Source organism: Parambassis ranga, chromosome 8, assembly GCF_900634625.1.
Source record: "Parambassis ranga chromosome 8, fParRan2.1, whole genome shotgun sequence".
NCBI classification, from domain to species: Eukaryota; Metazoa; Chordata; class Actinopteri; family Ambassidae; genus Parambassis; species Parambassis ranga.
Window position 1 is genome coordinate 14,803,818 of NC_041029.1, and position 19,693 is coordinate 14,823,510.

At 44.1% G+C, this 19,693-nt stretch overlaps 2 protein-coding genes and 1 non-coding gene across 3 annotated transcripts; 2 read left to right on the forward strand and 1 right to left on the reverse strand.

The window, feature by feature from the left end:
- Positions 1 to 1,851: 1,851 nt before the first annotated feature.
- trnah-gug (transfer RNA histidin (anticodon GUG)) lies at positions 1,852 to 1,923 on the forward strand. The gene has a single exon. It is a non-coding gene; the product is annotated as a tRNA-His (tRNA).
- A 643-nt stretch (positions 1,924 to 2,566) lies between these two features.
- On the reverse strand, positions 2,567 to 10,515 carry tob2 (transducer of ERBB2, 2). The gene is made up of 2 exons (XM_028412739.1): positions 10,294 to 10,515; positions 2,567 to 7,883 (listed from the first exon to the last, which is right to left on the reverse strand). Exon 2 carries the CDS (start codon positions 7,685 to 7,687, stop codon positions 6,476 to 6,478), a length of 1,212 nt encoding a protein of 403 aa, XP_028268540.1. The 5' UTR covers positions 7,688 to 7,883; positions 10,294 to 10,515; the 3' UTR covers positions 2,567 to 6,475.
- Positions 10,516 to 11,351: 836 nt separating this feature from the next.
- Positions 11,352 to 19,343, forward strand: LOC114440155 (aconitate hydratase, mitochondrial-like). The gene is made up of 18 exons (XM_028412454.1): positions 11,352 to 11,429; positions 12,613 to 12,755; positions 13,111 to 13,369; positions 13,621 to 13,713; positions 13,893 to 14,051; positions 14,134 to 14,284; positions 14,360 to 14,464; positions 14,543 to 14,634; positions 14,719 to 14,824; positions 15,253 to 15,410; positions 15,495 to 15,568; positions 15,864 to 15,975; positions 16,076 to 16,258; positions 16,362 to 16,457; positions 16,557 to 16,748; positions 16,865 to 16,997; positions 17,099 to 17,220; positions 17,340 to 19,343. Exons 1-18 carry the CDS (start codon positions 11,394 to 11,396, stop codon positions 17,469 to 17,471), a joined length of 2,346 nt encoding a protein of 781 aa, XP_028268255.1. The 5' UTR covers positions 11,352 to 11,393; the 3' UTR covers positions 17,472 to 19,343.
- Positions 19,344 to 19,693: the final 350 nt, after the last annotated feature.

Below are 19,693 nucleotides of genomic sequence, written 5' to 3' on the forward strand. Positions count from 1 at the left end.
GTAAATATTTGCATATCTGCTGCCACCTACAGGCAAAGAGACGCGATGTGTTTATAAAATTTTGGTTCCCTTTGCAGCATTTGTTTTCTTTGCTTGGTTACTTGAACAGTGAAAAATCTACAAAAAAGTCATCAGTACGGTTGTTTTCTTTACCTGCAGATGGCGCTGAAACCTATGTGAAATTTATTACTAAATTTGAAAATGTTATGTGATCATCAAAAAACAGCAGTTGCATCATGCTGCCTGTAGGTGGCACGGTAATATTTGTGAGACTCCGAGGCTTGATCATGCTATGCTAGCCGTTGCAGAACCCTACACTGCCTGCAGGTGGCATGAGTGTGAAAGTGCTGTTGTTTTCCTCGCCTGTAGAGGGCGCAGTAACCTCCATGATTCTCATCCAGGATGTAACATTTGAGCAATAAAAAGCAGGAAAAAATAAAATAAAATTGACTTGAAATGTAGAAAAGAAGTTACAATACTTTGCCTGCAGGTGGCGCAGAGGAGCCAGTTTTTTTTTTGTTTTTTTTTAGGTTTTGGCTTCAGGTGCTTCGCATCAATGACATCATGTCCTTGTTTACTATTCAAAGTAGCTCCGATACAATATGAAAAAAATAATTTAAAGATATAAAAAAAAACATTTTTACAGTTTTGTTTTGTGGTGTTTTGATTTTTTTGCTGGGTTTTTATATAAACATGTTTTTTGTTGGGTGTTTTTGTATTTGTCCTAACCATGTATAAGATACATGCAGTCCTAATTGTTATCTTGTATTATGCATATGAAATAAATTGGAATTTAATGACGTGTGGGCTCCTGTTTCGACCTTGTGTGAGTCATCGACCAGCTGCAGCGGGAGACAAATAAACAACAGAGAACAAAAGATGCGCAGTTTCTTCCTTCATGCACACACACACACACACACACACACATAATAGGATATTTCTATCAGACGCCATGTTTTTTTTTCAATGTCCCTTTGTTGCCTCCATCCTGCTGCTCATCAGTATTCCAGAGAAGGAGACGTTGCGTAATGATCACATCGACACACAGGGGAGCTGTGTTGCATAACAGCAGCAGCCTTAGTGTGTGTGTGTGTGTGTGTGTGTGTGTGTGTGTGGACACACACACACACACACACACACAGGGATGGAAAGGAATATGTGGAAGCAAAGGATGGGCTGTGGGAATAGGGAGGAGGAAAGGATGAAGAGGGAGGGTGAAGGAGAATGGGAGGACACGGGCAGAGAAAGATGGAGGGCATATGAAGCGAGGTGGATGACAGCCGAGAGGAGACCGGCCATGCATGTTAATGTCACACCACTACATGTCACTACACTCAGCCCGGACGTGTGTGAGCCAGCTTTTACAGCTGGCTGTGCAGAGAGGCAGGCAGGCAGGCGGAGAGGTGCATGATGAAATGTGGAGTAAGATCTGCTGGGATGAGTCCAGCTGAGGTGGGTGGTGGAGCAATCTGGCTGCTCACATTCGAGAATTTCATCTTTGAATTATTGATCAAACATCACCCGAATTTGTTTACTGCAATAAAAAAGACGCACTCCCCCTCAGTCTGAGGATCTCTGGATCAGCTTCTCATCGTCTTTGATCTAAAATAAGTGACTGATAAGTATGAGGCCTGATGAAGGGGGTTAGTTGCAGAAACTTTTTTTTTTATGTTATGGCAACACACTAATGGAGGGCAGCATGGTGAGGAAGGTAGCAGAGGTCATCATCACCACACAGGAGACCACTGACACAACCCATGTCATGTTCTAATACCACAGTGCTACATCAGCTCAGAGCTGGGTGGGAAGATCCAGAGACAATGTGTCAATTTACAACAGAACAGGTGGCCAGCCGTGATCGTATAGTGGTTAGTACTCTGCGTTGTGGCCGCAGCAACCCCGGTTCGAATCCGGGTCACGGCAGTCAGTTTTGCAGAATATACAAAGAGACAAAACACAATAAAGCGCACTAAAACGACTATAATACAATTGATCTGTTTCACATATTATATTCTATTATATCTATATTCTATTCGCAAGTAACTCTAATCTGTCATTTCTGAGGAGGATCCTGAGAGATTTCTGCAGCGGTCTGTAACCATGGATCAGACCTGGGTCCACCACCTCCAACCAGAGAGCAGAGAACAATCCAAACAGTGGAAACAGACAGAGTCTCCAAATCAGTGAGGTCTGCATCAAGGTGATGGTCTCTGTTTTCTGCTGCTGGACCACCTGGAAAAGGGGTCACACTGTTACAGGGGCCGACTACACTGATCTCTGAGACAGCTACAGGAGGAGACCAACAAGATCCAGACCACAAGTCCACCATCATCCAACACCTGCTCACCTGATCTACACCCTCACACTGACACCTCTCCAACAGGATGGAGGAGGAGGAGCTCAGTATTCGCCATGACAACATCACTGCTGTGGAAACTTTCAAGATGACTTCAACACAGAATGTGTAAAACTGTGTAAATGTAGATTATGTCCTTCTACCAACGGGCTACAAACTTCCACAATAATGACTGTATTCTGATCAAACAATGAGGACGACACAATCAGCTTATTTTCCATGCTTATTTTTGCCAATCTGTTTTTATTACAAACTTAAAAAAGAATCTGATACAATAAGAAACTGCAGTAGTAACTCCCCATTCCCGAGGGGCAGCACAGAAAACAGGTCATTGCATTTCAGTAGTGAAAGATTCATTTTACATCTACAGGGTGTACAGATCAGATACAAAATAGGAAACAAAAATAATAAAATACAGGCAGGAAAGAAGCACTATATTTATACATCATCTGAACCTTTTAAGTATATCTATTTTTAGTCTTATATGTTAAATTTGACATAGAAAATAAACTTCTTTTATGACAATGAAATATTCCAAAGTGCAAAATAAAACGCACACATCGATATAAGCAAAGGACATCAGAATACAAAATTCTTGCTTTCCCTCTTTACTATTGTTCAGCCCTGATCACAGAACAGCCTGCGTATGCAGCGTGTGTTTGAAATAGTTGATGAAACACACGTTTAATTCTTCACTGTGACTGAGTTTTAATATTTATTTTTGGCAGGCTGTCTGAAAACAGGGCCGACTACTGACCTAACAGAGACACATTCACTGCACATTCATTTCAAACCTGCCGTAACTCCGTCCTCCTACTGACGACACTGGATATATTTTTTTTTTCTTTCAGGGTGCTGAGAGGTAGAAACCCCCTTGAATCGTTCAGGGAAGTTTAAATTATGGCGTTACATTGCACTGGAGAAGGGTGAGCATCTGTGTAAGCAAAGACAGTCTGGGATATGGCTATAGTAAAGGTACAAAAGGCTGATGGGAGCGAGCAGAACCCGCTGAAAGAAAGAAAAACAAGTGAGGTGAAGTCAGGTTTGAAGGTTCTACATATAAGACAACAGCTGACTAGTGACACCTGTGGCCACTGAGGGAACTGCGGTTAGCATCCTTCTGCAAATGTTGTCCTATTTTGTTGCGTTGTCCTCCTGAGTCTTAATATTATGGCAATAAAGTTGACTAAAGTTGATCACGTTAGCTAGTGTGTATCTTGGTTTGCTTACATTAACAAATGAGCAAACCAAGCTTAGCCAGCTAGCTATAGCCTACTGTTGTTTACTTGTTGATAATAGCTGGTTTAATGATTTATAGCAAGCTAGCTAATTTAGCAGCCAAAGAGCCCTAAAGTTTGGATCAATTAGATGCCATTATTTGCTCAGAAGAGTATTTTTTTTGTTTTTATAATATCAGTTGGCAAGTAATTTGTCCACGTTAGCAGGCAAGCTAAGCTAGCTAGTGTTTCACGCCGAGTCGAGGCAGGCTGGAGCGAGTATAAACATGTTTTAGGTGAAGTCAGAGGTGGAAATAATTTAAATGTTCCCTCAAATTCTTACATATAGAACCTTCAAAGTTGAATCTACCACTAGTTCACTAAAAATCCAAGTAGATCTGGGTAATGAAGTAGCATACAGGTTAAAAACAAAGGGTTAATAAGTCAAGAAAACATTGGAAATGGCCAAATCAAAGGGATAAATATGGACACTGAAAATGTGGAGCTTTTTGGTATACATGTCCTGCTCATGGGAGTGGTGTTGTCAGCCTGCGGTGGGAGCACAGAGTGTGATATCAGCCATCTTTTCCTACACAAACCCACTGTAAACATTCACTTCTCAAACTCCAATAAATCCAAATCTAAGAATTAATACATTTACCCGTCTTATTAGACAAATGCTGTACAAGGTACAATACACATTCAATACTTTGTTCTGTACATCTTTATTTTGTCTCAGTTTTGCATATATTCATGTTATTTTCTGAAAAAATAACTTCGGCATGTAAGAAACTAAACAAGGAATCTGAACATAAGAACTCTTTATATACAGTACATATTCCTGGACTCATCATGTCTTACTCATACAAATGTAAGTGATAATTTGCAAAAAACAAAAAAAACCCAAAATATAGAAATAAATTACAGAAACAAAAAAATACAAATCTTTCCCTCACAATTGTTTACAGAAGTGTGTAACACCCCTACCCGCCCCGATAAAGAAATAAAACTTGCATGCGTTGCAAAACCAGCGTGAGCACAAGTCAAGGGTCCTTGAGCCGTCCGATAGAAAAACATTTATAGATACACGTCTGGAAAACATTCAAATGTGACTTAGCGTTGTGACGTTTAGCTCCTCTTTGAATCTCTAAAGCGTTTCATCAGAGCAGAAGAAAATATGTGCAAAAGAGGAGAAGCTCCGCTCCTTCTTTGTGGACCACATGGGGTTCTATTTTGACAAATAATGTTCTGCTCTGGGTTTGAAATGCAGCATGAGTCACCATACATCTGTCGGTTGTGATTTATTGTAAAGGAGCACGTCAACATGGCCGCAGTTATTTGGGGTCGCTCCAAGTACCCATTTTTGCATCTCGTACTTCAATAACATGAAAGCAAAACTAGCTTTTAAGCTGACGTATGTGATAAAATTGCACGTGTGACTCATGCTACACTTCAAACGTCCAAACTGGGCTAGGTTTAAGAAAAAAAAAAAAAAAGATTTGGTGGTCTACTAAAAGGGGCGGGGCTTCAACTCTCCATAGCCAAACAAAGGGCAGAGGAATGTTTTAGCATTATGAGCCCAGTAGTAAAGTGCCGGACATGCGGAGGTTATTCTTTACTGTAGTGACTAACAACAATGACACCGGACTCGGCTGTTAAATGCACATTGTTAGAGACATCAAGCCACACATACAGAACATTCCTCCCTCACTGCAGCTGGGGGGGGGGGGGGGGGGCAAAAAATTAGACTGTATGATTCTGGACTGTATGATTCTGCCAGAGATCACTGGAGAATTTCAAGAGCAGGGAGAGAATAGTGTGAGCCTTTGGCTTCAATACTATTTAAGCTCACCAGAAACGTGCTCTGGGTTTCAAAGTGTCGCTTTCTAAACCAACACACCCCGGCAGCACCGAGCAGACAGACAGAACCCTCTAGCTGCTTCTCTCCCTTTCGTTTCTATGCGCAGGAAAACCTCTCCTTCATAGTCAAAGTCATGCTAAGCCATTTATCACAATCCCTACTGCTTAGCTGCTGCATCCCCTCCCCCCCCCTCCGCTCCTTCTCCGCCTGTTCACCTTCACACACTGCTGACTGGGATGTGCACAAACCATCAGATCCAGCACTGCTGAGGTTATCAGCACGTCATTATTGTCTTCATCTGCCTCTCACATTCACAAAAGGTTTCCCCAATGACCTTCACAGCTGCATCACCCCCCCCCCCCCCTCCAAGACATTCTTCTACATAACATCATTGAAACCCCGGTCATGTACAGCTGATGCTAACCTGCTTTCAATATGCATCCGTGCACGAGTGCGTTTCAAGCTCAATCACGCTGAGCTACAACAAAACAGAACAGGACTCTCACACACTGAGAGACAGCAGAGCCCCCCTCTCTGTATTTGTGGCAAGTAGGGCAGAGCAGATTGCAGAGCAAAGTGCTGAGTTTTCCACAGCCGTCGTTCCCTGCAGGACTTGGCAAACTCCTTTTTCACAGCATGACAGTGCAGTGCAAAAAAAAAAAAAAAAAAAAGGGAGCTATTCTAGTGCCGAGCCCATCAGACTACCAGAAAGCAACAAATACAAACAAATCTCTCTTGATAGCAATTAACGGGGGGAAAAAATGAACAGAAGAGATTGGCAAACGACTAGCAGTAGAAAGAAACTCACCTCCACCCACTTCTGTCAAAACCAACACAGACAACGTGACGACGAACAGCAATGAAGACGCAGGGAGGGGTTACAAAAGTCACATGAAATATTCAGTGGACGAGGTGTTTTTAAATCTCTGTAGTAAAACTAACTGTTAACATGTGTTAGTGTTAGAACAATTTGTTAGAAAAACTGAAAATATGTGGAGCGTCGCTGTCCTACACCCAACTCCTCCCACAACAAATGAAGGCCTAGTTGGCCAGCACGACAGGCTGGAAGGACTGGCTGGGATATTGCAGGTTGTAGCTTCCTAAACCCTCCACGAACGGCGGCTTCTCCATGTAAGAGATCCCTCCATTACCGCCGATGATGCCCACACTCTGAGCGGGAGGGCTGGAGAAGGGGTCAAAGGATGGGTGGGTGTTGACAGTGTGCGGGGGCTGGAAGGGGCTGGCGTGCGGCTGCATGGGCTGGGTGTCGGCGTCGAAGTAAAGCGGGCCTGGGGATCCTGGGTAGACGAACTCTTTGGCGTTGGGGGAGAGCTGGCTGGGGATGGGACCTCCGAGGGAGTGCAAGGACAGAGACAGGGGCTTGTGCTTGAGCAGCTCCGGTGCAGAGATGGTGGTCGGGGAGCGGGACAGCATCCTCTGGGAAGGTGGCACGATGACACCAGATCCAGCTGCCGACCCGGCGCCGCCGCTGCACTTCTTCATTTTAGTGGAGCCAAATTTAGTGGCAGCGAAGCTGGCGGTGGTGAACGTGATTGGTTGTGGACGGGCTGTGGGAAGAGTGGAGGGCGGCTGCTGAGTGGAGAGGTAGGGCAGCCCGGCACTGGGAGGGGAAGGGGTGGAGGTGTTGGAAGAGTGGATGCCGGGGTCAGTGGGAGTGCTGGAGCTGGGGTAGCTGAAGAGGCCGGGACAGGACTGTGCAGTCAGAGGAGTGGGAGAGCTGGACAGGGACGACATGAGGGCAGGAGAGGCCTGGCTTCCAACTGGTACAAACACCTGAGCCTCTGGGTTGAAGCCCAGGCTCTTCGCCTCCTCGGCCTCTGCATCTCCTTTACCTTCTCTGATCACCCCCTCTGGCCTCTCGCTGTCGCAGCCCAGGCCTGGAGGGTCCTCCAGGTAGAGCACCTTCACCGCCCCCTTCTCTCCGATCTGGTAGGAGACCTCATAGGGGTCGATCCACACACTCAGCTCTGCTGGAACATTTGCGCGCACTTCCTCCGTGTCCAGCCCACTTCTCTTGGCAGCCAGCTCCACCACAGGGTCCCTGGGCGCTCCCAGGTGGATGCAGCGGAAACCAGAGCCCCTGAGCGGGGCTTCGGGGTACCAGTGACCCTCAAAACGGGACACCAGTATCCTCTCCAGCTCCTCCCCAAACAGGTCAGCTCGCCGGCGAGGCAGCTTGTTGTACAGATAGGACACAATGAAGTTGAGGGCGACCTTCACTTCCAGATGCATGGCTGCACCAGCTGAGCGCCGTCGTGGAAACAAAGTGTCGAAGACGATGACAGTAAAGCTTCAATAAGTCCTTTTTTCCCCTCTTCCACTGGCTTATTTTAAAGTGAATGATTGTTTTAGTGTCACCATGGTAAAGGCACCTTGAAGGCAGCGGCAGCAGGTTGCAGGATGTTTGTGGCGTGTTTTCAGGTCTCAACTGTGAAGACAGAAGAAAAGAAGTTAAACAGGAGAGAACAGGAGGAATAAGATGTTATTCCGCTGCTCTCTGTGCAGATACAGAGAGATGGGTGCATCATGCATGGTGGGGAAATTTGGGTGTCCAGCAATGAGTGCACTGGAGGCAATGCGGGTAAAGTGCCTTGCCCAAGGACACACAACAATGACTTAGGGAGGAGTTGGGATCGAACCACCAACCTTCCAGTTATTGGACAACCCTGCTCTACCACTGAGCCCCTGCTGCCCCTTTTATTTGTTCCCCCCTCTTTTTTTGACTTTATTCACAAACAAATGATGCAAAAATAAAACATTATTTACCTCTAATGATGCCACTGATTGATGCTGTAAAGAACCTTTACTCAAACTATGTTTGTTATTTTGTCCCACAGTTACAGCAATTATTCTATTATCTTTAAATAGCTCACTGCTTTTTGTCATAATGGGTTTTTATTCTGTTGCTATTAGAGCCAACACCAGTAGCTCATTTTAGAAGCTACTAAAATGAGAAGATGACCAGGTTGTATTTCCCTTTCTGCTTCAGCCAGCTGCAGCAGCTCAAATAATTTCAATCATACTGAGACTTGGAACCACGTCCCACATCCTCATTTTTTTTTTTAAATAACTGCATGAAAAACAAACAAGCTGCACGTAAACAGACAACACCACATGTCCTGGAGTCCAAAAAAGTGAAGGACCGGCTATTTGTTTAATGTTATATCACTTTTTAATTGATCAAAATCAGCAATAAGTTTTAATAATAATAAGTTTTTGTTTATTTTGACATCCAGATCACATGATTTCCTTTGCTTTTCCCCTGGTAGCTCAACCACGTCCGTCATTTTTTGGGTTCCCCCCGGAAACATTTCCCTGTCGTTTTAGATTGTGTTGTTAATAATAAATATGTTTAATTTATATACTTGAAAGTGAGGTTTGTTCCAGTCACTAGACCAAAAAAAACCTTGAACCTGTTTCATGCATCAGCTAAGACTGTTTAGCTGTGACACACTGCAGCCTCCATACAGGCAGGAAAAGCTGGTGTCACATTATTATTTCTGTTCTGACCTGCAAGGACAAATTCAAAGAAGAAACTTCAAAACATTAATGCATGAAGTCATCAGTTTCAATCAATTTCACTCGTCTGCAGGATGGAACAGATGTCGAGCTGCGAGCTTCATAAATCCTTTTTGCAACCTGCTTCTCGCTGTGACTCCGTCCACCACTGCAAACCCAACGAAAGACAAAAACAAACACCACAAGACATTCTGGAGGAGGATGTGTAAAATGGCAGGACAGCTAGCCCTCTCTACAGAACACAATTTCCCAACATGCACTGCTAACGCCCTCTCCCTTCCCCTCCCACACACACACACACACAAACAATTCCCCTCACATTCACTTCCATGCCAGATGGGGATTCAGCAGCTAAGATTAGAAAGACGCCTCCGATTAAAGACAATTCTAATGTTATTACAGATAAAGCTGCACACAGGCTGCACAAGCTGAAGATTCACACATTCTCCTTTCGGAGACGGAGGGGGGAGCAAAGGGGTGACATTGAAGGATAAAGATGGGGGCTGGTTTAAAAAAAAAAGAAGAAAAAAAAAGGAGGCTATAAATAAACAGGGCCCGCTTTCCTTCCTCTGTGGTACAAATTCTTCTCTGCCGCCCCTCATGATACAGAATCTATCACCTGAGCGCACAATGAGCTGCTGCACACATCTCAATACAAACACAGAGAGACACACACAATGTCATCCAATGACATCTAATATGTGCAGCAACAACAATACATTCAAATCATCATTTTGCATCTGCTGTTTTGAATGAGGTGGGTTTTTTTTTTTAATGTTTGCAGGCCCGGATCAGAGCATCAGCCAGGGGGGGAATCAGAGGAGTCTTATTTTTGTTTACATGCTCTCATTATGACAGCATGTAGCAGCACTGAGCTTAGCATAAGCTACAGCACATAGAATTTATACAATTTAGGCAGCAGAGGGGCCTGCCTGCACAGAATTTTAAATTGAACCCATGGTTTTTGCGGTGCAAAAAGGTTTAAGGTTTGTATAAAAAGCAGTGGAAAGAAGCAGCTGACATGCAGGTGGAGAATCCTCTTTTAGCCCAATAGTCGCTGTAAATAAATGACAATTTAAGCTGTGATTAGCCCCCTTGCCACCAAAAAGACTCGGCATACACCCCCGCCGTGCGCACTTTCAGGCAGGAGCACTGATATATTGATATATGGTTGAGACAAAAACAAAGCAGTGGCTTTATTCAGTGGTTGAAGCAGCCATTCATTACAGTCAGCGCGTTCTGATGGAAAGACAGCAGCAGGACGGAGCAGCTACATCAGCTCCGCCAACACAAACACACACAAATTCCTCATTTCTCACCTCTCGTCACTGATGATGCCCCAGCTCGCACTCCTGCGTCTCTTCTTTTAATTCCCCTGTGATGCCTCTGATTTCACGGCGGATGTGTCCACTCACGGATTCAGATGTTAAGCACAGTGTGTGTGTGTGTGTGTGCGTGTTTCAGCTTCTTCTCCCACGGCTGCCCGGATTCTCAGACGCTCAGACCGTTTTTCCACTTTGACTTCCAGCTGACACTTTGCATGGAGGGGTCCAGTGAAACTTTACTGTTTGACAACCCGGCGTATTTATACACGGTGACTCGCCCACACCCCCATGACGGCAGGGACTACTTTTCTCAAATAATTATTAGTGCCCATTATTTGTTTTTTTAATATTATTTTGAATTCAATTTGGTTGGCTGGTATGGTGAATCAATAGGGGTGCATCTATTTCAATATTAATTCCCAACGTGATTATATAAAAGTAAAAAAAAACAATATGTCACTTGTTATTATCTTTAAAAAAAATTGTGGATTATTTTTTATTCTATTAAAAGCCGAAACACCTAAAACAAAACATTTATTATCTCTTCATATAAAACCCAAAATTGCCCACCAGGCTCTACTTTATGTGGCGGAAAGGTATGTGTAGTTTCCTTCGCTGCTCTGCAATTTACTAAAAATACAAGCTGTGATAGCAACAGAGACCCCATTGGCTGAGAGCGGGGAGGACCCGCATATGATTGGGCAGCAGCAGCTAAAACAACCTGGCGTTTATAAGGGGCTTATGGGAGATGAAGTTCTTATCAGTGCATAATAATCAGTGTGATTTAGGGATTTTTTTTCTCTATTTTGTTTTGTAGGTTTCTTCAGTGGAGTATTAGACATCCAAATATGTTTAATGTAACCAGACACTTTCAAACTCTGACAATTTAAGATTAACATACTATAAATCTCAATGTAAATATAAAAGTATATATTGTTACGATTAAAAAATATATAATATTAATAATAAGAATAATAATACGAATAATAACATCATAATCGTCACCAAAAATACCATTTTTATTTTATTTTCCCGCCTGTTATAGTCAGTGACGCCATATTTGGGCGACGCTCAACACAAGAACAAAATACAAAATGGCGTCCTACTGTTTGACTGTTACCAGACTACGGGTAAGAAAACGTTATTTTACTTTGTTAGAGATATTTATGGCCCTTCTGTTGCTCACAGCTGATGTGAAAACAGATCCTTGTGTGATGTTGGGCACCGACCATCGCTTATTGCGCACCTACAGCGGATGAATGAGGAATAACAGCAGGCGGAAACTGCCCCGGCTCTTAGGTCGCGGTGTCCCCGTTTGACTCCTGACAGCGAGGCAGTGCATCGGTTAGAAATAACATCATTAAAAATACTCGTCATTTTTAAAGATGATTCACTTCAGTGTACTTTAGTTAAGTCGTGGCTGTAAACGGGCCTACATGCCCCGATATGCACAAGGTGAATGCAAGGTTACGTAGTTTCCTAATGAGCTGTTGATAACCGGTTTATCCCTGACAGCTGGGTCTGATACACATCAGTGTGCTGAGCAGGGTGATGTAACACACAGTCAGTACAAATAATGAAAGACCTTGGATACGTTTTAGTTATAAACGTTAATATATATAAGCAACTTATTTAACTGTTGGATGAGTTTTGCTTTTTTATGGGTCCTCCTCAGTGCATTTACACATTCAGACAGCATCTCTGCCTGTATCTGTTAGTAAATATCACATGGTATTAACTCTGTTTTGGTTAACTGTCTGCACTGTGGGTGTGTTCAGAAGTTCAGAAGAAGTTTGTTGTTTGTGTGCTTGAAGCACACTGTGTATCAATTCTGTAAGTAAACAGCGTTTTGCATAGAATTCAATAAATTGGTTCACTGAGGATGAATGAAGTGTTGTTCTTTTTCCAGATATTTGTTTGCTTTTAGTAGAAAGGGCAATATTCAATGCACTCAGTGTTTCAGAGAGTTCAGTGGGTGTGGCTGATGTCAGCTGTGTGAGCTGTGTGACCTTTCTTCCAGTTCTCCCAGAGCATAGTAGCTTTCCACTTAATATCAGTGTTAATGAAGTGGCAAAGCTGCATGTAACTAGCTTACAGTGCTGAAAGTGAGAAAAGACACCTGGTGTCTAAACGGCTGTGAAGATATGAAGCAGTCCCCGATTTTCACATTTACTGGTGCCAGTTATGTTTTAACTAAACTGGTCATGCCTTTTGTCTTTTATAATTTAACTGCCTCTCTGTTCCGCCACAAACTTTATGTGTTGCTCCTTTTTATGGTGTCATTTCTCTGAATTACCTTCTGTTTACCTTTAGCTGGTACTTGGAAGTGGCGCAAGACGGTTTCATGTCTCCGCAGTCTTCAGCGCCAAGGCCAAGGTGGCCATGAGCCGCTTTGAGCCCGGCTCCAGTGTCAACTATGAGAAGATCCACGAGAACATCCACATTGTACGCAGGAGGTCAGCATGTTTACTTTCTCACAAACACATAGAGAGTTTGTTGATGCCAGTTTTGGCTCTGGTGTTCATCCCAACTGTGCAGTAAATCCTGTGACATTTACAGTGTTGGCTTGTCAGAACCATTGGAGCCCAGCAGCTAAGTTTGGGTGATGACTTTCTCCTCTAACTAAGATCATATTACTGACTGCTATATCACTATTAAAGAAATCCTTTGATCAATTCCAGCTTAATACAGTAATGTTTCAAAAGTATATTTGCAAAGAAAAATTAGAAATTATCATATGCTCCCAAACTGATCCAGTAAAAGTCTGGATAGAGCACTTTAAGAGACATTTCTCACAATCCATCCTTCTAGACTCAACAGGCCACTCACTTTGTCAGAGAAGATCGTGTACGGTCATCTGGATGATCCGGCAGGGCAGGAGATCGACCGCGGCCGCACCTACCTGCGCCTGCGCCCTGACCGCGTGGCCATGCAGGACGCCACGGCTCAGATGGCGATGCTTCAGTTCATCAGCAGTGGCCTGCCAAAGGTGGCAGTTCCTTCCACCATTCACTGCGACCACCTGATCGAGGCACAGATCGGGGGCGCTCAGGACCTACAGAGGGCCAAGGTGAGGGTGTTTATAGTGTTAAAAAAATGAGAGACCTGTACGAGCACTTCAACAATGTTTGGACAGCAGTTGATTCTTAGCCAGCAGCCAATTATGTGGTTCTCTGTTCTCTTTGGTTCTGTAGCTGCTGGTTTGGTTAACCACAGGCCTGGAGGGAAAGTTAAATAATAAGACTGCCCAGGGTGCTACAGCCATCAATTTGAAGCATACTGGTGTCTTCAATTGACCTCTTCTTATTACTCTAAAAACAGGAAGTGAACCAGGAGGTGTACAACTTTCTTGCAACAGCTGGTGCAAAATATGGAGTTGGCTTCTGGAAACCTGGTTCAGGCATCATCCATCAGGTACAGTGTAATCCTTTATGATACTATGTTACTTTTCTGATGTTCACTTCAAAGTAAAAACTTTTAAAAGAACTTAAAACTTTAAACTAAGAAAGCTGCTGGTGTCTGACTTTCATTCCCTGGGATATCAGTTTTTAGAACATGGGTGACTGACTGCAGATGTTTCCCTCTCTGGGCAGATCATCCTGGAGAATTACGCCTACCCTGGAGTGATGCTGATTGGCACAGACTCACACACTCCCAACGGCGGCGGCCTAGGTGCCATCTGTATCGGAGTGGGGGGAGCTGATGCTGTAGACGTCATGGCTGGAATCCCATGGGAGCTCAAATGCCCCAAGGTGAGTTAGTGGCATCATCAGATGCGTCAGTATCCCATGTATTTCTGTATGTGTTTTTTCAGCATGTGTTACTGTCCATCAGGTGATTGGAGTGAGGCTGACAGGAACTCTCTCTGGCTGGACCTCTCCAAAAGATGTCATCCTGAAGGTGGCTGGCATCCTGACTGTAAAAGGAGGCACAGGGGCCATTGTGGAGTATCACGGGCCTGGAGTTGACTCCATCTCCTGCACTGGTAACAAGGAGATACACCACAAGGCAAAGACAGGATTATATAAAGGTTTATGAATGATTATATAATACATTTTAGGGATGGCCACCATCTGTAACATGGGTGCTGAGATTGGGGCCACCACTTCTGTTTTCCCCTACAATCACCGCATGAAGACATACCTGGAGAAAACTGGTCGTGGAGGTCAGTCCGTGTTACCGTTTAACGCGTTACTTTAATTTACTGTCTTACGTGTGTGTTTCTGTGTCGCTCCTCCCACAGAGATCGCCTCTTTGGCTGATCAGTTCAAAGACGACTTAGTCCCAGATAAAGACTGTGAATACGACCAAGTGATTGAAATTAACCTGAGCGAGGTGGGTTAAAGTGCCGTCTCTCTCTTCTCTTCTGGAGGCATGATGGCGGCTAACATCACAGTTTGTGTCTGTCTGTGTTAACAGTTGAAGCCTCACATTAACGGACCCTTCACTCCTGACCTGGCTCACCCTGTGTCTGACATCGGTGCCATTGCTGAGAAGAATGGCTGGCCTCTGGAGGTTAAAGTTGGTCAGTATTAATGATGAGAGTTACTTGACTGTAAACAGATTGTGGCCTAAAGTGGGAGGATCCACTGTTTGTATTGTTTCTTTGGTCTGATTAGAAGTGGTGGACCCAAGTTTCGTCCATGGTTACAAACTGCTGCAGAAAATCCCTTTAGAAATGGCAGATTGTCTCTGAATCCGCTTCTCCTCTTGTGGAAGATGCCTAGCTCTGTGGTTTTGTTACTGGATTATGTTCTGCACAGCACTAGCACTCACCTCCTTCTACCGTAGGCCACAAACATATCAATCAGATCCTGTGTACAGTAGAAGTAAGGTGATCTGGAGTGTCATCTCTTCACCAAAGTTTCAAAATGTGTTATTAAAAATAAATGAGTGTTTGCAGTCTGCTGCTGTAACTCTACACTCTCTCACTCGCTGTTCTCTTCTGAACAGGTCTGATTGGCAGCTGCACTAACTCGAGCTACGAGGACATGGGCAGAGCAGCCTCTCTAGCCAAGCAGGCTCTGGATAAAGGCCTGAAATGCAAGGCCCAGTTTACAGTTACACCTGGTTCTGAACAAATCCGTGCCACTATTGAAAGGGATGGATATGTGAGTCACAGTCCCACAGACAGAGGGTTGGCGAGTTGTTTTTAGGCAGGAACTCTCTTTAAGACCCTGTTGTTCCCGTTTCAGGCCAAGATCCTGAGTGATGTGGGAGGAATCGTACTCGCCAACGCCTGTGGGCCCTGCATTGGGCAGTGGGACAGGTCAGGGCATCATCATCAACATTTAAGTGCGATATAGGTGTGAGGATAGGTGTGTGTCTGAGTAGACAGAAGGTGAATCTTAGGCTGTTGCTACACAAGATATACTTATTTATTGATTTTACAAGCCGAGTAGGAAGCTTTTTTTTCTCCACAGCCTCAAGTTCTTGTGGTTGAAACATACCTATTGAGTCTTTGAGGTCCTCAAGCAGGGTTTTAGACATGCAGCCTTGGAGCTTGTGCCACTCAGTGCTGTTAACAAGCACCATGCTAAAATTCTGTGTTGTGTTTTCTTTAGGAAGGACGTGAAAAAAGGAGAGAAGAATACCATCGTTACATCTTTCAACAGGAACTTTACCGCCAGAAACGATGCTAACCCAGCTACTCATGCATTTGTCACCTCTCCTGAGGTAAGAGGTCATTCATTGCTGCCACATACACAGCACCAGTGGGGTACTGCACATATAATCCTCTTCTCTGTATGTCTTTGTGGTTGTATTTGTACCTTAGATTGTCACTGCTTTGGCCCTTGCTGGAACTCTTAACTTCAATCCTGAGACCGACTACCTGACCGCCCCCAATGGAGAGAAGTTCAAGCTGGAACCCCCGACTGGAGACGAGCTCCCCTCCAGGGACTTTGACCCGGGCCAGGACACTTATCAGCACCCTCCTGCTGAGAGTGGCTCGGTCAAGGTGAGTTCTTTACAGTGAATTCCGTTTGATCTAAAAGCTGCTGGCTTCACTATCTTTTTATAAAAATAACCGTCATGTCTCCCTCTGATCTGATGCTGCTCAGGTCGATGTAAATCCCTCCAGTAACCGTCTGCAGCTGCTGGAGCCCTTCGACAAGTGGCATGGAAAAGACCTGGAGGACATGAGGGTTCTCATCAAAGTGAGCACGAAATGTGGTTGTGCAGAGAGAGAAAGCGAGTGGAGTAATGCTGGATTTTATTAACTTCTCATGATCTTTTTTTGATCTTTAATGACAAAGGTGAAAGGCAAGTGCACCACTGACCACATCAGCGCTGCCGGCCCCTGGCTGAAATTCCGCGGCCACCTGGACAACATCTCCAATAACCTGCTGATTGGGGCCGTCAACATCGATAACGATGCCGTAAACAAGGTCAAGAACCAGCTGACCGGGGATTTCGGAGGTGTGCCAGATGTGGCCCGCTTCTATAAGGTGAGAGTGACTAACGGTGAAGTCAGACATTTTGTTCCTTAAGATTTTAAGTTTAGAAGCAGTTTCAGTTTTACTGGGATTAAGATTAAGAAAGACAATAAAATTGTATAATCCAGGCCAATGGCGTGAACTGGGTGGTGGTTGGAGATGAGAACTATGGAGAGGGATCCAGCAGAGAACACGCTGCCCTGGAGCCACGACACCTGGGAGGACGCGCCATCATTGTCAAAAGCTTTGCCAGAATCCATGGTCAGTGTCATGGGAGACAGAATGACATGTTAAGGATTTTCTGGGATTATAAGAGTCATTCAAGACATTCTGAAACGTGACTGTGGCTTTTCACCACACAGAGACCAACCTGAAGAAGCAGGGCCTGCTGCCTCTGACCTTTGCTGACCCTCATGACTACGACAAAATTCGCCCTGATGACAAGATCTCTATCGTTGGCCTGAAATCCTTTGCCCCCGGAAAGGTGAGCAAAGGCCTGAAGAATGCTTAAAAAAAACACAGAAGCAAACAAAAGCTTTCTTTACATCCTGTTAACGGATGACTGCATAAATTATTCATACAACCTTCTCCATCTTTTTGCAGCCCCTTTCAGCACTGATCAAGCACAGTGACGGCAAACAGGAGTCCATCATTCTGAACCACACCTTCAACGACACACAGATCGAGTGGTTCAAGGCTGGATCCGCCCTCAATAGGATGAAGGAGCTCCAGTGAGGAGGTGGAGGAAGAGAAGAAGGCGGAGGAGGATGAAGGTGTCTGCAGAGGGACCTTAGTGGCATCACAAGGAGAGAAACATGGACCTGGAGAGGTGCAATGAGGGGGAGATGATGTATAGGGACGGGTGGACATACACACACACACAAGGTCGCTGTACAGATGAAAAGCGCACACACACACACACACGAGCACTTACGCATACAGAGAACAGGGCAACTGTTAAAGTATTGCACAAGAAATGCACACTGGAGCATAGCGGCGTTGTATGTCATTGACGCTGGCGGCACTCCTCAGTTTATACACTGGTATTATTACTGTATAACAAAAGAAGCATTAATGTCAAAAAAGTCATATACACTCCACACACATGTCTCCACACAAACAGCTCAAAAGTCCGAGTCGTAAATATATAAAAGTCATTATTTTAACCTCCCATCAAAGTTAGTGAATAAAATAGTAACACGGCAAAGACTGAAGCCCCTGCTAATGCCCATTGGACGGCAGGATTGGCTGACGTAGCTCATCCAGCAGACCTTCTTACAGGTTGATGTTAGTTGGTTGTTGGATGATTCCTATGATGTCAGCTGACCCTGATTACCAAACTCTGGGCCTGCAGTCAAACCACACACAGTTCAGACCTATCAGTGCATGTGTTGGTAGTTTTGATCCTGTTAAGACTTTTGGTCTTTTGTAAATCATCGATCTGATTGGTTGATGTCGGCTCATGATAGCTGGTGGTCACTGTCGCTCACTTATGCTGCCGCTGTCTCACCTCATGTTTCATTTAGCTACCATTTACATAGCCAATACATAAGCTCACTCACATCTGATACAACACTCCACGTCTTTCTTTTCCATCTGTTCTGTCCTCTGTGTGTTTGTGTGGTGATTGTTTTTATCTCGTCTGTCCCTCCATGCTGCCTCTCCATTTGATTTCTCCTAAGACAATAGTCTGCATTGTTAGCGTCTCAGATCAGCTAGCTGTCCATCAGACATTCAGTCGTTGTCTCATGTCTGAGACTAGTCCTGCCAGTGTGTCTTTGAGATGACTGTGTGTCTGTATTTGAATGTGTCTTCAGGTTGAGGTTGGTCCTCCACAGCATGAGAAGACCTGCTGTCTTCTTACGCAAACTTAACGCACAATCTAGTGTCCAGACGCCTGTACACTAGCACTTTGTAGAGTTAGAAGAGCAGTAGTTTAGGTGTGCTTCCACATTATTATTTTTCTTGTGTAAACATTTTATGTGAGACTCCGTAGAACTGACACACAACCACTGTAACCGTGACTCCCTGAACAAATATCATTTAGAAATAAGTGTCATAGATCCCCTTTAAGTTTAAAACAGCTCCATGTTGTATTCTTCGTGTGCGCTACTGAAACTGTGTTTTTGGGATGTTGAAGCTAAATCTTGCTGTTTTACGATGGGAGAGCCGTCAGTCCTCTGAGTTCAGCTCATGCTCATAAATCCACCTCATCTTCATTCTGCTGTTGCAGAAGTTAATCCGTTTTTCTGAGTTAAATCGATTGACTGAGCGTGGACCCGTTTGTAAATGATATGTATAGCTGCACTTTATATAAGGAATAAATGATCTTATATGAATATTATAATATATAAGCAAAGAAAGAGATGTAAGTTGAGTGTTTGCTGCCTTGTGTGCTCTCTGTGGTCTTTATTACCCAGGTTCACAGCTGATGTGTGGATTGTGGGTTAATATAAAGCACAGATACTGGATTCTAGCTGTCGACAGTGAGAAGGGATTATAAGGAAGTCAAATCCTGAAGGGCTGGGTGTGTTTAATTTTGTCAGAGGGTAGCCCGTTCAGCTTCCTGCTGTCGTCACTTTGGAGATTTATAGCCAATAATGCCTACTAAAAAAAAAGAAAAAAAAGAAAATGTATCTTTCTTTCAAAACCAGCACCATCATCGTAATTATTTCACTGATTTTTTCTTTCCAGTCTTCACTTTTTAAATCTCCTTGCTGATTTGTTTGACTCTTCTTCCTCTGCACATTTTAAAACAGCCGCTTGCCAAGCTTCCTACTGTGACAATGATATTTTAGTTTTACTGTAAAGTGACAAATTTGCCGTTGTCATCTTGTAGGTGTACTCTGCTATTGTGCTTTTTTGTGTGCAGATGAGATCAATTAAACATGCACAGATTTGATTTCACAGCTAGGATTCTCCTCACACTCCTGTTTTAACATTAATTATAATTATAT

What these genes read in the sequence shown, in the direction of transcription:
- LOC114440155 (XM_028412454.1), top strand. Translation starts at nt 11,394, where the DNA reads ATGGCGTCCTACTGTTTGACTGTTACCAGACTACGG. An exon ending in TGACTGTTACCAGACTACGG is followed by an intron (nt 11,430 to 12,612) that starts GTAAGAAAACGT and finishes GTTTACCTTTAG; the next exon opens with CTGGTACTTGGAAGTGGCGC. An exon ending in ACATGAGGGTTCTCATCAAA is followed by an intron (nt 16,458 to 16,556) that starts GTGAGCACGAAA and finishes TTAATGACAAAG; the next exon opens with GTGAAAGGCAAGTGCACCAC.
- tob2 (XM_028412739.1), bottom strand. Translation starts at nt 7,687, where the DNA reads ATGCATCTGGAAGTGAAGGTCGCCCTCAACTTCATTGTGTCCTATCTG.